At 36.9% G+C, this 15,322-nt stretch overlaps 1 protein-coding gene across 6 annotated transcripts in view; it reads left to right on the top strand.

The window, feature by feature from the left end:
- LOC137015254 (cytosolic carboxypeptidase 4) overlaps positions 1-15,322 on the top strand; it is a 202,989-nt gene that overhangs the window by 55,284 nt on the left and 132,383 nt on the right. For all 6 annotated transcript variants that reach the window (XM_067380092.1, XM_067380094.1, XM_067380096.1 and 3 more), the window contains 2 exons: positions 5,910-5,947; positions 14,952-15,160. In XM_067380092.1, coding sequence (XP_067236193.1) covers positions 5,910-5,947; positions 14,952-15,160 — 247 coding nt within the window. The remainder of the gene's footprint in view (positions 1-5,909; positions 5,948-14,951; positions 15,161-15,322) is intronic.

Below are 15,322 nucleotides of genomic sequence, written 5' to 3'. Positions count from 1 at the left end.
CTATATGCTATTGCATATTCATTGTAATTGTACTTGACCTGTGCTTCGAAATTGAATGTATGTTTGAATAAATATGTACTATGACAGCCACCATTTAAATGTTTATATGTTTATATATATATAATTTATATGTAAGTAGTTTACAAATCAATTAATTTTAACATTTATTATTATAATGATGTAACAACTGTGGTTTCCTGTATAGTTTACAGCATTAGTTGAGAAATATTTTTTCTTTGAAGAAGCTTGCCATTCCTGATACCCCTGATACTGGTACCTGATATGCCCCAAATTAATCAGTATTGAACCGAAGGTAATCAAATCGAAATCAAATTGCAAGCTTCTGTAACCTTTTTCACCTCTTGTGAGTTTTCAGGTCTGACTATTGGGGCCCTGTCATATGGCACAAGAAGAAGCCTCTTTGGAGAAGCGTTCAGTGTTTCCGCTTGCAAATTCTGCCATGTACATAGTAAGCGCACCTGACTTTTAAAGGGAATGGGAGATGAGCACACCCATGACTCATTAAGAGACTAAGTACAATGGACCATGGACCATGTGCCTTTGGACCATGTGCCTGGTTTGCCGTCCATTTTTTTCATCATTAAACTAGCCACAGTGGATTCAAACACACCCTAAGTGCACCTGCGCCATGTGCTTCAGACCATGCACTTAGATTGTTAAAATAGAGCCCTTAATATTTCTATAACTTGCTACATTATAAAAATTTCACAAAAGAAAATGATTGTGTGATCATGAAGCTTCTTTGCGCATGTAATCTTCCAGTCAATTCCCAAGCAAGAATTTCCTTTTTAAACATGGCCAGAGATCGCTGGGAAATGTTTTTCTTTTTGTTTTGTGCTTACATATTTCACCTTTTGAACACTTCAGAGTTCGGTCTGGGAAAGTTGCACTTTTGAATCTAGCATCCCCCTTGGCAGAACTGTTTTGCCCACACTGAAATCATGTAAACTCAGAGGATAAATGTCATAAGCTTTTACATCCACACATAGAATCCCTCTAGACTGCTGAGAGCACTTCAGTGTGACTTCAAAGCTTATATCTCTGTAATACATACATCGGTTAAAAACGGCCTCTGAGGCCTTTACAGTGCGCTGCAAAGTGTTCGAATCTACGTTGAGAATTTCTTTCTGTTCATTCTCTGATGAATATGAAAAGAAAAAAAGGCACAGGCAGAACAGATCAACAGATCTTCCATATTGTCAAATTTGTCAGATGGCTTTCTGCTGACAGCCTGGCCTCATAGCTCAAATCCCTGCGGAACATCTGTGCACTGATGCGCATAGTCCTACCGACTGATACTGCTTGTCATTTCAAAGAAGCGACAAGCCGTTTGCTTTGGGAAACAATGGCATTTGCCTGACGCCAAAATTGTACTACGCCGTTGTTTGCATTAATATCAGCAGCGCGACTCAAAGACTCTGACAGCGGCTGAGGCGAGATATGATATGATTTCTTTATGGAGCTCCCAGTGTCCGTAAACAGAGAGGCTGGGGGTAAAGTGGCTTGTAGATCCTGAGAACAGAATAGCAGTTTTGCGTCAGCGAGCTCCTCTCTGCTCAGCTGCTGGGCTGTTTGGGCTCTCTTGCAGTTGGTGAACAGGGAGTGACATATTGTCTCTGTGATGGAGTCTTAACAATGTTGTACACTATAGGGGTCCGGCTACATACTGGTGTATGTCAGTTTTTCAAGATTTTACCATACCATGGTGTGACCAGAGAAACAGAGAGAGAGAGATAACAAATTAGATGAAGTCTTGTCTAACCAGTGACTGACTGTCTCTCTATCTGTCTGTCACAGCGTTTGTTCTGTCTATCTATTTGTCTTTCTGTCTGTTATTTCTGTCTAATATTTGTTCTATCTGTCATTCGTTCTGTATAATGTTTGTTTATCCTTTCTATCATTTGTTCTGTATATCATTTGTTTGTTCTGTATTTTATGTGTCATTCTGTAATTCATTCTATGATTTAATCTTTTGTTTGTTCTTTCTCTCTTTTGTTCAGTCTATAGTTCATTCTGTCTATCGTTCAACCTATACATTTTTTTAAATCAAAACTTTCTAACAATGGTTTCAAAGTCAAAGTCAACAAAACTTTTCAAACAAGCAAACAAAGTCAACATTCAAAGCTTGTCTTAATATTCCAAAATGAGTAAAATTAATTTCTTTACATTTTAATTACCCTTTTTCCCCCTTCCTTACATTCAAATTGTAATTCTGCATGCTGTTTGCTAACTCAATTTAAATTCGCAGGGTCCTCGAGGATCCTTAAAAACTCAGTTTTATCAAATTTAAGGCCATGACAGTCTTAAATATCTTAAATAGGATAAGAAATGTCTTAACTATCATTTGAAGAGTTCTTAAATTTGGGTAAAGAACAAGAATCATAATATTGATTGATTATTAAACTTCAGTGATTTAATTAAATGTGCGCACTGCATGCTTCAAAGTAAATACATGGCGGTGCTCTATACAGGCTCATTCAGCGCAGTTCGCAAGTTCCCAAGCAATTGCTGATTGCTAATGATTTAAGGCCTGTTCACAACAAGAACAATAACTATAAAGATAACTTTATTAGCATTCACACCAGCAGACAATATCGTTATTTACTAAACAGGGCAAATTAACATGAGAGCACAATTCCAAAAAAAGTGCAGATGGGAGTAAAAAGTTCTGCGAGTGATCTACAGACGACGTGAAAATTAAAGGGATAGTTCACCCAAAAATGTTATTAAACTGTTAAATGTTAAAAATTCTGTCATCATTTACTTCCCCTCAAGTTGTTCCAAACCTGTATAAATTTCTTTGTTCTGCTGTATACAAGAATGGCAAAAATGCATAAAGGTATTTGGTGTCATTTAAGCGGCCCCTAAAGTAATACTTAACAATTTTTACAACGGAAGTGATTCAATCAAAAACCAACTTTAGCTCGATAATAATTTTCAAATTGTCACTGCAAAGCTGCTTTGAAACAATATGTATTGTGAAAAGCGCTATATAAATGAGGACGACTTGACTTGACCATACAAAGGAAGATATTTGGAAGAATGTTTGTTACCAAGCAGATCTGGCCCCCCTATTGACTATCATACACTCTAAAAAATGCTGGGTTAAAAACAACCCAAGTTGGGTTGAAAATGGACAAACCCAGCGATTGGGTTGTTTTAACCCAACTGTTGGGTTAAATGTTTGCCCAACCTGCTGGGTAGTTTTATTTAACCCAACTATTGTTTGAAAATGACTATATGGCTTACTTAAAATGAATCTAAAATTAAATTGGGGGGGGGGGGGGAGATCTGCTTAGTTACAAACTTTCTTCCAAATGTCTTCCTTTACCCCAAATTCAGACATTCACAAATCAAATGAGATTAGAATTGACCAGATCAAATTCCATTTTTGTTTTGTGTAGAACATGCATCAGATGGTCAGTGAAGGGAATGTTTGAGACTGCATGATTCACAACAAAGAATAACAGAGTCTGATAATTGAATGGCAAGGGCAGCTTTTAAAGCCAGATACCCCATGTAGATAATAGGCCCAATGTTGTTTGAACACACATGGTCTCGACATTGATCTGCTCAGTGTCATGTCTCGATCCCACTGGCGATGATAACGTGGTTCATCGCTGCAGTGTGACCCTATGAAAAGCTCTCCGAGATGATTCCAGTTGTGATGTGATGAGAGCTGAAATTGGCTTGATAATGTTGTTTGTGCGGATGACACAAAGGAGTCTGTTGTGCTGCGTACACGAAGGACCGAGATACATGTCTTTTTAAAAAAAGGAGCTAAGAGCCTAAGCGTATAATATGATGCATAATGAGATGATTAATGTGGTGAAATGAGAGATACAGTTGGTGCTCAACCATTTTATATTAGTGTTTTATACCAATTCAAGCAGCATAGTAAATGTCAAAACTGAACCCGTGCTTAGGTTTTACTGTAGGTTTCACGGTACTACCTTATTTTAGATTTTTACACATTTATCAGGTGTGCAGTATTATTTATATGATTGAATCATATGATATTGTTCTTGCCATATAATAAAGAAAAGGTGGTTTACTTTGCATGGGAGCATTAAAAGTGGTAGCCTGTTTCCTAAAACATGGATTTTATATGCTGTATGTTAATACTGTCATTACATAATTTAAAGGTGCCCTAGAATCAGAATTTGAATTTACCTCGGCACAGTTAAATAACAAGAGTTCAGAACATGGAAAAGACATACATTGAGTTTCAAACCCCATTGTTTCCTCCTTCTTATGTAAATCTCATTTGTTTAAAAGACTTCCGGAAAACACTCGGATCTCAACATAACACCGACTGTTACGTAACAGTCGGGATCATTAATATGTATGACCCCAATATTTGCATAATGCCAGCCCATTCGACGCATTAGACAAGGAAAGACAGTATCAACGTCTGGATCTGTGCACAGACAAGGTAAGCAAGCAAGAACAACAGTGAAAAATGGCAGATGGAGTAATAATAACTGACATGATCCATGATATCATGATATTTTTAGTCATATTTGTAAATTGTCTTTCTAAATGTTTCATTAGCATGTTGTTAATGTACTGTTAAATGAGGTTAAAGTTACCATCGTTTCTTACTGTATTCACGGAGACAAGAGCCGTCGCTATTTTCATTTTTAAACACGTGCAGTCTGTATAATTCATAAACACAACTTCATTCTTTATAAATCTCTCCAACAGTGTGTAATGTTAGCTTTAGCCCGTTAGCCACAGAGCATAGCCTCAAACTAACACAGAATCAAACGTAACCATCTAAATAAATACTTTACTCACATAATTCGAAGCATGCATACAGCATGCATGACGAACATCTTGTAAAGATCCATTTGAGGGTTATATTAGCTGTGTGAACTTTGTTTATGCAATGTATATATAGTCGAGAGCTCGTGTGGCAGAGGAAGCATGCTGAAAAAATCAGTGCATAGTTAATGATGCCCCAAAATAGGCAGTTAAAAAAATTAATTAAAAAAAATCTATGGGATATTTTGAGCTGAAACTTCACAGACACATTCAGGGGACACCTAGGACTTATATTACATCTTGTAAAAAAACAATCTAGGGCACCTTTAATATTTGTCACAGATGCAAATGTTTGAAAAAGACATGCAGACCTGTATATCTGTGATTAAGAAATCATTGAACACTTTGTAATTCTTCCTTCATTTTTGGTAAAATCATTAACATGTTGTATAAATTCATAATTCATATTAATAAGACATGAATGAATAAAATGTGACCATGATTTAGCCAAAACAAAGGGACAGATGGGTTAATCTTTCTTTGGCTCATTCTCAAATGGTGCATTTTCTTTCTTTCTTTCTTTCTTTCTTTCTTTCTTTCTTTCTTTCTTTCTTTCTTTCTTTCTTTCTTTCTTTCTTTCTTTCTTTCTTTCTTTCTTTCTTTCTTTCTTTCTTTCTTTCTTTCTTTCTTTCTTATCTGTTTTCCCTGCTATTTCATCTCAGAAGCTCAAAAAGTAGCTTGCTCTCTCCCCATTTTTCAAGACATTGGATTGTGTCACCCGACAGGCCAGTGGCGATATTTATTGGCAGATTGTTGCAAAGCCATTCATAATTATTCTACGTTTGCCCCATGTGTATTGGGTTCAGACTATGCTGAATCAGCAGCCCTGTCGCTGCAGAATAAATGCTCATGATCACAATGACAGCAATCTTTTTTTATTTTATTTTTTTATAAGGCAGCAGCCTCTCCACCGCCCCGGCAATGCTAAGTGCAGCTGGAAGTGTGCCAACGATACTAAGCTTTTCGTGTGTTCAGAATGGTGCACACATGACGCAACTGCAGAAATTAAATGCCTCATATACATTTTTTTAATGTCAGATTTGTTTTCTTTTGTTTTACAGGGCAGCCGCTGATGCTTTTGCTGCAATGTTATGCTCAAGTAAGTATGTTTTGCTTTACAATTTTATGAATATGATGGGTGCATCACAATAATATTTCTGGGGACATATACTCCCAGCATGCTTATGCTGTGGTTTGAGACACCATAGATCTGTTCCAAAACTTATATAAAGCAAATTGAAGTGACAAATAAAATTGTGTGTGTGTGTGTGTGTGTGTATATATACGCTAAAAGATGTTTACATATAGTGCAGAAGACAAAATAATAGCTTATAAATAATAATTTATAAAAATGACCCTGTTCAAAAGTTTACATGCTCCTGAATTTTAATACTGTGTAACTACCTAGATGATCCACTGTTTTGTGTTTTGTGATGGTTGTTCCCTTGTTTATATAATTTAAATAATATATATAATTGTTAAAAAATCTGCCTCTTACAACCATTAACAATTTGTTGCTGATCTATTAAATTTTACACATTTTCATCAATGGTTTAATGCTAAAATATGAGATGTTGCTTTAATACAAGCACCCTCTGCAACATGATCAACAAACTTTCTTCATACTCAACCCAAAACAGAGTAAAATCAAGTTACCCTCTTTTTTTTTTTGGCTTTAAACCAAATAGAGGTAGAGCAGAGAATATGAAGCTATTTATCCCTCTTGTGTGCTAGCACACTCTACTTGCGGTTCATCTATCATCCTGCAGGGGGCAGTGTGACTCTGTAAGTCTCGTCCTGCGCTCTCCCATTGAGAGCACAGGCGCTGCACCTGTTGATGCTCTGCAGTCAGTGAGCCTGTGAATAACGTAATGCTCTGTGGGGCTTTTAGGAGCCTCCTCTAAAAGAAACACGTCTGGCCAGTGATGCTGCAATTAATTCTCCTCCGTCGGGCAAAGCTAAGTTGTCTGTGCCTTTTTGTCTGCGCGCTTTTTATTTCTCTGGAGGATGTGGCGAATGCTTGATAATCATCTAACGTGGCCATATTTCCTCTAGCGAGCTTTGCCGAAGTATTGTCATGTTTTCTACACATCAGATCTGCGCTGCGCCTTTTGTAACAGTCATTATAAGAGAACGAATCTCCTGAGTCTACAATGACAGGACATTTTCATATTCTGAGACATCATATGTTCCAGACCTTGCTTTAAACTCCTAAAAAACCCTAAGGCTACATTAGCTGCACCAAAAAATTCCTTCTAGAAGGCCAAGCCTGATAGAAACCATTGCAGGCATTAATATTTCAGATTGCTGTATTTGTGCAAGTCATAGAACTGCTGTGTTCTCAAGTTCATGACTCTCTATACCAGGAGCTTGGGAGGAATACAATCCAAAGAAGTAGATTCACAACACAAGTTTCAGCTCTCCATTATAAAATATTATTCCCAAGGCTCTGGAACTACTCAGAAGAGCATGAAACAGTTGTTCTTTTTTCTTTATTTCCTTTTGTAATTCCATCACTGAATGTTTTGCGCGCATGGAAGTAAATACCGTTGACCTTCATATCGCAAACACTCCCACTGCTCTCCTCCACGGCCTCCATTAGATGCACTGAGTGCACAGCGCGATTGGCTGCTTTCCAGCCCCTTCAACAGAAGCAAGGAGACTTTGGGCTCAGAGTCCGGCAAACTCCCTCACATAGAGCCCCCTGCCCTTCTCTGAGCGTCTTCGGCTTGAGAGATTTATGGAGAAACCAGCCGAATACGGAGCTTGGAGGATTTCTCTTAAAACAAGGAGAGTGGAAATTCTTTTGACAGTTTCGTAGGTGGGCTTTCAAACATTGATTTAATAATGTCAGTACAATCCTGGAAAGAGATGAGTGGAAGACACACAGTGAATCTGAAACAAATCCTCTGCACAGACAGATAGACAGACAGATAGATAGATAGATAGATAGATAGATAGACAAACAAATGGATAGATAGATAGATAGATAGATAGATAGATAGATAGATAGATAGATAGATAGATAGATAGATAGAAATCATAATTATAAGCCTTTAATTGTCTCTATATAATACATGGCCTAATCAGCATTCAAGCGCACGAATAAAGCTTGCCACAGCGCACCGGCAAAAGTAATGATTATGAATGTAATGTAAAAAAAACTGTAATTTTAATAATTTATTAATGTTTTCTGTGTTTTCGGCAGCAGAGATTAAGTCGAAGATGATGACTTGTCATCTCCGCAGTAGTGGATGCGCCTATATGTTTAATTTGGATTACATAATCTGAGAATATTTGTTTTCCACTTGCATTGGTTCACAATTACTTGACTTTTCAAGATTTTTATAGATATATTTCTCATGTCTGTGAGGCAAGTATACACTGAGTTTTGTATTACTCTTATCTGTATGACCACAAATGAGTATTTTAAGCTGTTTCCGCTGTTATGGGGAAAAAATGCAAGTGATCGCACCGGCGCCTCCATATCTTGCAGTAAGCGCGCTATACTTCAGCTTTCACACTCTGTACAAACACTTAATAATAGTGCACATTTATCTAGGTTATCGTTAGAGCGAGCAGCCATGTAAAGTTGCTACTTGCATGTTTCAATTTGAAGTCGATGGATGATAGGTGAACGTTTGGATTTCCTGCCCGCCATACTGTAAATACCAGTAATTTTTTTGCGACTAATTTTGGTCGAATAAGCCTCTTCTAGTCAATTAATGATTAGTCGACTATAAGGGGGGAGCCCTGATGGATGGATGGATGGATGGATGGATGGATGGATAGATAGATAGATAGATAGATAGATTCAAACAATGCTACTAAAATGAGCTAGAACTGCATAGAAATGCATTTAAATGTATCACCTTCTATTTGGAATAAAACTAAATGTCTGTTTAATCGTAACTGTTTCCTTTGTGACCTTTTTAGATGTTCATGAAGTCCCAGAGGTGGACACTTAATTGTACACATGAGCTACAATATTCACTTCATCAACAGCATTGTGAAGAGCTGTTTGTCTCTTTGTTATGCTATTAGTGAATTTTGAAACCACAAAGCAGATCAACATGAAGTAGTTGGTCCCAAATGGACTCAAGGTTCAGTGCTGCAAGTCAAACATTTCTTTAATTTGAGTAAACAGTTTGGCTTCAGTTTAACTGCTGATCGACCAGTGACAATTTATTTTGCTGATTCTTTTGCATAGCCTTAATGTTTGAAACATCTCCTGGTCTATTTAAATCTGTTTGTTCTTTTATGTATTCTCTATTTTTATATTTTATAATTATTTATTTTTAATTATTTTAATTATCCAAGATGGCGGGAAAAGCAAGAAAAAAAAATTCAATTTAATTGAAAAAGGACCCTTTTACCCTATATTCGTGTTCTATGTGTTTTATGTTTATGTGAGTATCTTCCTGTTAGGTTAGCAACATGCTAATGCCAAATTCTAGTAGACAACAAAGCAGCTCACTACATTTTAAAACAGCTCAGTAGGTTTTAAACCCTCCAAACAGTTTGGAATTAAGTGTTTATTTACATAAAGCACTGAATACTAATTGCAGCAATGATGTGAATATAAAATAATCTCTTTTTTGGTTAATTTAAAGCTGTGAGTGAATGAGTCACTGTTTGAATTCCAAGCTGACAGCTTGTGTTTGTAGTAATGTGACCATGTTGATATTAGATATTAGAAGTTAATTGTGCCATCAAACTTGGTTGCTAAGATACAGAGTCTAAACAAAGAATTGCATCCCCTGGTGTTTTATTCTATGTAGGAATTATTGTATATGTACAAGGGCAACCTAATTGTGACAGTAAACGTGATGATACACGGGGCAACTTTTTGAGCAATGTTGCCGAGCAACGTTGCTTGGGCACTTTCCCACTGAGAATGAGCAACAAATATATATCTGGATACTTTAGATCGGTCGTGGGCAATTTTTTGAGATCCTCCAATCAGAATGTTAGCAGCCGATCACGTGATTGGTTCGGAGATTTCAGAAAAAAATTCAAACAAGATGGCGGTCTCTCAGCGGCAGTGGAGCGGAGAAAAGGGGTGTAAACTTATATCTTTTTACGCTAGTAAGTTGTCATGCAACAACACAAAACAGGGAATTTACCTCATATAATGCTTAAAATAGCAACAACTGTCCAATGTAATGCGTGTAAACGTGTAATTAAGCCATCAAATGTTTTCAGTTAAATACTAAAAAGACAGGGCCCATTTAACGTCTGTAGTAGCGTAGGCAGTAGGGCGTATGGCACATGAATGCTTTGGACGCGATTGACGCGGGTTCAAATCCGCCTTTTGCCGAACTCACTCTTCTCCCTTTTCCTATCAAAAATCAGATCGGAAAAACATTTATTTTTAATTAAAATGAAGAAAATATTTGAAAAGTTGAAATAAAGTACCTAACAAGTGTTTATAATAAAGTATTTATTGGGTTGGCAACAGATTTGCTCCTCTCTGATTGACCAACTGTCCGTTGCCCTGTGTCTCATCAGGTCGCCCGTTGACGACAACATTGCCCAGCAACATTGCTCAAAAAGTTGCCCTGTGTATCATCACCTTAAGAGGGGGGACTCGTATCAAACAGTTCACTAGTCAGTGCAAATAAAAAGTGATATAAACTTTATTAAATATTTTCATTATTGTTTTATTTATATTCTGTTTTATTTTATATTATTTCATATTGTATTTCTTTATTTGTATTTATGTTGAATATACATATGAATACCATTATGGATGTACATGGTTTTTCTTAATAACAAGTGACGGACAAACTCATATTTCATAAAGGCAATGTACTTTTAACAGCTACAGCAATGATGCATGATGCATGTTACACAACAATGTTATTGATACCAGCTACATTGTGCGTGACCTCGTAATTTCGTTTGGTAGTAATTGAGTCATCAGTGTCCTAATGGTTAGTAGAACAAGAGCCTTGCTGGTGGCAGTATTCTCGTTCATGATATACTGATTCATGTAAGAGAACTAAGGGGCGCTATGAGACATAATCGAGCTTTACCTCAGGCGTCAGACCTGTCAAAGACTTAAAGAACGGAAATTAAGTCTTCGCCTAGAGTGGCTCTCTCTCTGCCATCTTGTTTTTGATCTCATTTAACCTTTTGTGCCACACTGAGAAATCTTTTCGCTCAGACAGGCAGAGTCACGTGCTTTTTTTGTTCCCTCTCCATCATCCCAGTGTTATTGCATTCTGTTGATATGGCTCTTTAGTGCCCGAATGATGTATGTTCTTATTACATTTTATTAATAAACAGCACAACAGAGCGTGACATGAGAAAGTGAGAGAGAAAGGGAGGTCAGTTTGAAAATGAATGATACATAAAGATGCTTGCAATAAATATTAGCCTGTTTCTAACATGCTAACTAGCGAAAAAGCTTATTTCTCCTCAAAAACAAATATGGCATGTATTCAAATAGACACTGTGTTCTTGGTTAAATAGATGTCATGTTATATTATTCAGAAGGACTTGGAATGATAAATGATAAACATAAAAGACCAAGACAAATAAAGCTAATGAGTATGAGCAGTATAGAGGGTATGCATGTGACGTCAATGTCAACCATTATGACTGAGTGGCAAAAGAGTGAGTGGCAGCATTGGTTTTCAGTGTGAATGCCACGAAAAACACACAAAACACATCCAAAACGGGAAAACGCTTTGCAGCTGACTGTACAAATAGCTTTGACGCAAAATCTGAGGTATATTTTTACAGACTGCTGAAAGCTACAGAAAAAAGAAGCAATTCACAGAAACAGCTGGACTCCAGGCAGAGAAACGTGTTTTGCAGTTATCATTTTGTTTCAAAATGTTGTATTTTGGGGTAAAACCATACCGTATATTGTATTGTTATATATTGTGTTGACAACTCATCAATTAAATATTTACCATCTTATATTCTGCATAATTGGGTGTTTTTAAATAAACACTGACAAAAACTATACAAGTTTTAGGGCTGGACAATATGACAAAATATATAACATTGATATAAGTGATCACTCCAATTTAGACCTACCTATATTGTATTTACATAAAGCGTTCACAGGCCGATTTGCTTTATGTATTTCCCCGGCATCGAAATCAGGCACATATAAATGTCAGGAAACACGATTCCTGGCTGCATGTCAATATCCATGGATTAGGTTTCTTTGACATGTCATAAGGAACACTTTCAACCCCAACCTTTAGTGTAATTGTTTGTTTTACTCGTGTTTTTGCAGTTTCCCCTATTAAATCCAGTCATGCAGCAGGTTCTTTTGCCACTCGGTCCAGCTGAGGGAGCGCGTTTCCGGCGGGAAAGTGACGTCTATGCATACCCTCTATTCTAGACACATTCTGCTAACAGTGGTAAAGAAAAAAGTTGAGTCATATACAGATACATTTATCAAATGTTACCATTACTATTATGGATGAACTATTTTTTCAACAAGGAGGGATGTAACAAAAAAATTGCACTAAAAATTGTTTTAGTGAATTGGTTCATTCAGATGATTTTATTCAACTGGTTCACATTCACTGATTCACACAAGTCTCTGCATCATTTTGCGACCTTTTTAGTAAAAGGGGACCTATAATGCCCCTTTTCACGAGATGTAATATAAGTCTCTGGTGTCCCCAGAATGTGTCTGTGAAGTTTCAGCTCAAAATATCCCATAGATATTTGGGTGTGAGCAAAAATGCACTGTTTTTGTGTGTGTCCCCTTAAAAGCAAATGAAACAAAGCTGGAAAATCTCACGCAACCAAAAAGACAATTGTCAGTAACGGTGTTCAGCCTTACATTATTCAAACCGGAGTCGGACAATGCAACTGGATGTTTCTGAATGGTTAGTGGATGAATGTATGTAGTTACTGTGGAGTTGATTCAACTCATCGACTAGCATGTGCCGTCATGTTAATCTTTTGTGAAAATCCATCATTGAATTGACCCTCAAATTGACTGCAGTTAAGTGACGGCATGGTAACAACACTTTACTAGTGTTGTCACGATACCAAAATTTTGACTTCGATACGATACCCAACTTCAGTATCACGATACCGATACTTAAACGATACTATGGCAAAAACTTAAAACAGTAGGAAAAGTAAATAAATAACATATGACAGAACTTCTTTCTTCACCAGTGTGCAGCTGAAAATTCTGGATTTGAGCTTCATTGCCATGAAGTTACAGAGTTAGATTTAATATAATTTTTAAAGTTTATTATTTTCATGCTCAAGAAAATTGTAAATTATGTGCTATTATGCTTTTTTCCTGTTTTTTTTTTTTTTTTTTTAAATACATGTAAGCAGGGCTTGATATTAACTTTTTTCACTCACCAGCCACTGTGGCTAGTGGTTTTCCAAAGTTACTAGCCACTCAGCATTTTCACTGGCCACAATTTTGATGTTGGTAAATTACATTTTATATGATATGATTTATATGATTATATTAAATTTCTTTGAGTCATTTTACTTGATTTAGAAGATTTAAAACCCTTTCAAACTTTTAAATGCAGACTGACCACCCAAATCAAGATTACATTGTATATCAGCTGGTATAGGTGGGAAAGAGGTGGACAATATCAGCATGAGCTAGTATGAGAACAAGTTATTTGTGTTAGGCTATATAAAAGAACAAAGAAGCAAATTACAAAAACAATAGTAAATTAAAAATAATCTTTTTTCAGATACACTAGGTTTATTTAACATATAGCCTGCATTTATTTATCATCTTTTGTTGTTTGATTAACATTAATGACAGACAGGTAGGCCTATTTAATTGAGCTGCTGAATGCATGGACATAACTGACAACTATCCAGTTATCACCCACCTGTTTACGTCCACTTAAGCCATAACCGACTGTATTCACGCGAGATACTCCACACGATGGACATTTAGACATCTGTGTGCACGTGTATTTGACTATTCAGGCGCGAGGAGAACTGATCGCGCGAGCGACAGAGAGAGAGAGCGCACGCTAGAGAGCGCTTCTGTTGTGTGTCATTTAGCGCAATTCCGCCTATCCCTCCTTCACTAACTGCATGTAAATAACGAATTGTGTGATTGGAATTAGAGCTATAATGTAATTAGAGCAATGTTACTAAAGCATAAATTGGTTTAATATAACTGTATATTCCCTTCACATATTTTTTTTTTTTTTTTTTCAATTAATTTTATTTTAGCAACCAGATATCACTTATTAGAATCAATAATACACCTCTTTGCGGATGTCTGCTTGCATGAGTAATATAAATAACACTCATTTAATTTTTGAGAGCATAAACATAATGCTGGCATCACATTCACTAACCTGTCGCTCTTTAAATTCTTTGTACAAATCGGGATGTTTGTCGGCAAGATGCTTTTGAGTCCCTTCGCTTGCGTTATTTTGTAACATATTTTGCAGACGGGCTTCGTGGTGTCCGTGGGCTTGCCCTGGCTGTCGCAATGTAAGCAAAATAATGCCATATTTTGCTTTGTGCATCTGTTTTCTCAAGAATTTGTGGACGGTCTGCAAGAGCACCTGTATTTGCAGCCATACCTCTCGTTTGGTCACCATAAAAGCCGTTGCGCAGTTGGGAGGAATAAACACGCACTCAATGTGCCTTAGAAGCAGCGCGCTGCACGCACACTGCCCCCTGCTGTCGCACATTGGGAAATACAGCTGGTACTCAAAGTACCGGTACTAATAAAATGAAGAACCGTACCGTTTCTAAAAGCAGGGTATCGCGATACCTTTCTAGTACCGGTATATCGTGCAACACTACACTTTACTACAACAACTCTTCCTCTTCTCTAAAGCAAACTTACTTTACAAACTAACTAAAGTTATTATGATTAGCTTTTAGCTTGGAAAGCTACTGTTGTAGTAGCTTCAACACTGTCTTCTAGATATATTCTCTGACATAACATTACAATTTAAGGCTGATGGTCAGGCTGAACATCTTAATTGATATTTACTTGCTGTTCCTCAGTAATATAAACTTTAGTCTGGCAGGAAAATGAGTCCATTATTAAGGTTTTAGAGAGAATAAATCAATGTTTACTGTGTGATTAAAGATACAGAATTATATTTGTTCTTCTACAGAGGTCAACTGTCGGACTGCTGTCGCAAAAGGCTACATAGCAGATCTTCTGAAGGTTTACGAAGACTGGCACAACAATGACACCAACCTTAAAAACATTCCTATCCGTAGAGCCCTACTGCATTGCCTGCACCGTGCCGCCAACTCAACTGTGGGCAGAGACGCCATTGTTGCCGAAGGTGGCATTAGTCTTCTCTTCCAAACCACTCAGGTGATATTTCAGCCCACAATCTGGTCTCAAAGTTCTTGTTACATTTCATATTGTGATATTTTTGGTGTGGCTGATCTTTTTTAGTTTTTTTTTTTACTACATGCAAATACCTTTCTCAGTTTGTAATGCTTTAATCATTTGCTTTTAAATCACACTGTGATT

The sequence above is a fragment of the Chanodichthys erythropterus genome, chromosome 24, assembly GCF_024489055.1.
Source record: "Chanodichthys erythropterus isolate Z2021 chromosome 24, ASM2448905v1, whole genome shotgun sequence".
NCBI lineage: Eukaryota > Metazoa > Chordata > Actinopteri > Cypriniformes > Xenocyprididae > Chanodichthys > Chanodichthys erythropterus.
The sequence above is the reverse complement of the archived record's forward strand: the minus strand, read 5'-3'. Positions and strand labels throughout refer to the sequence as shown.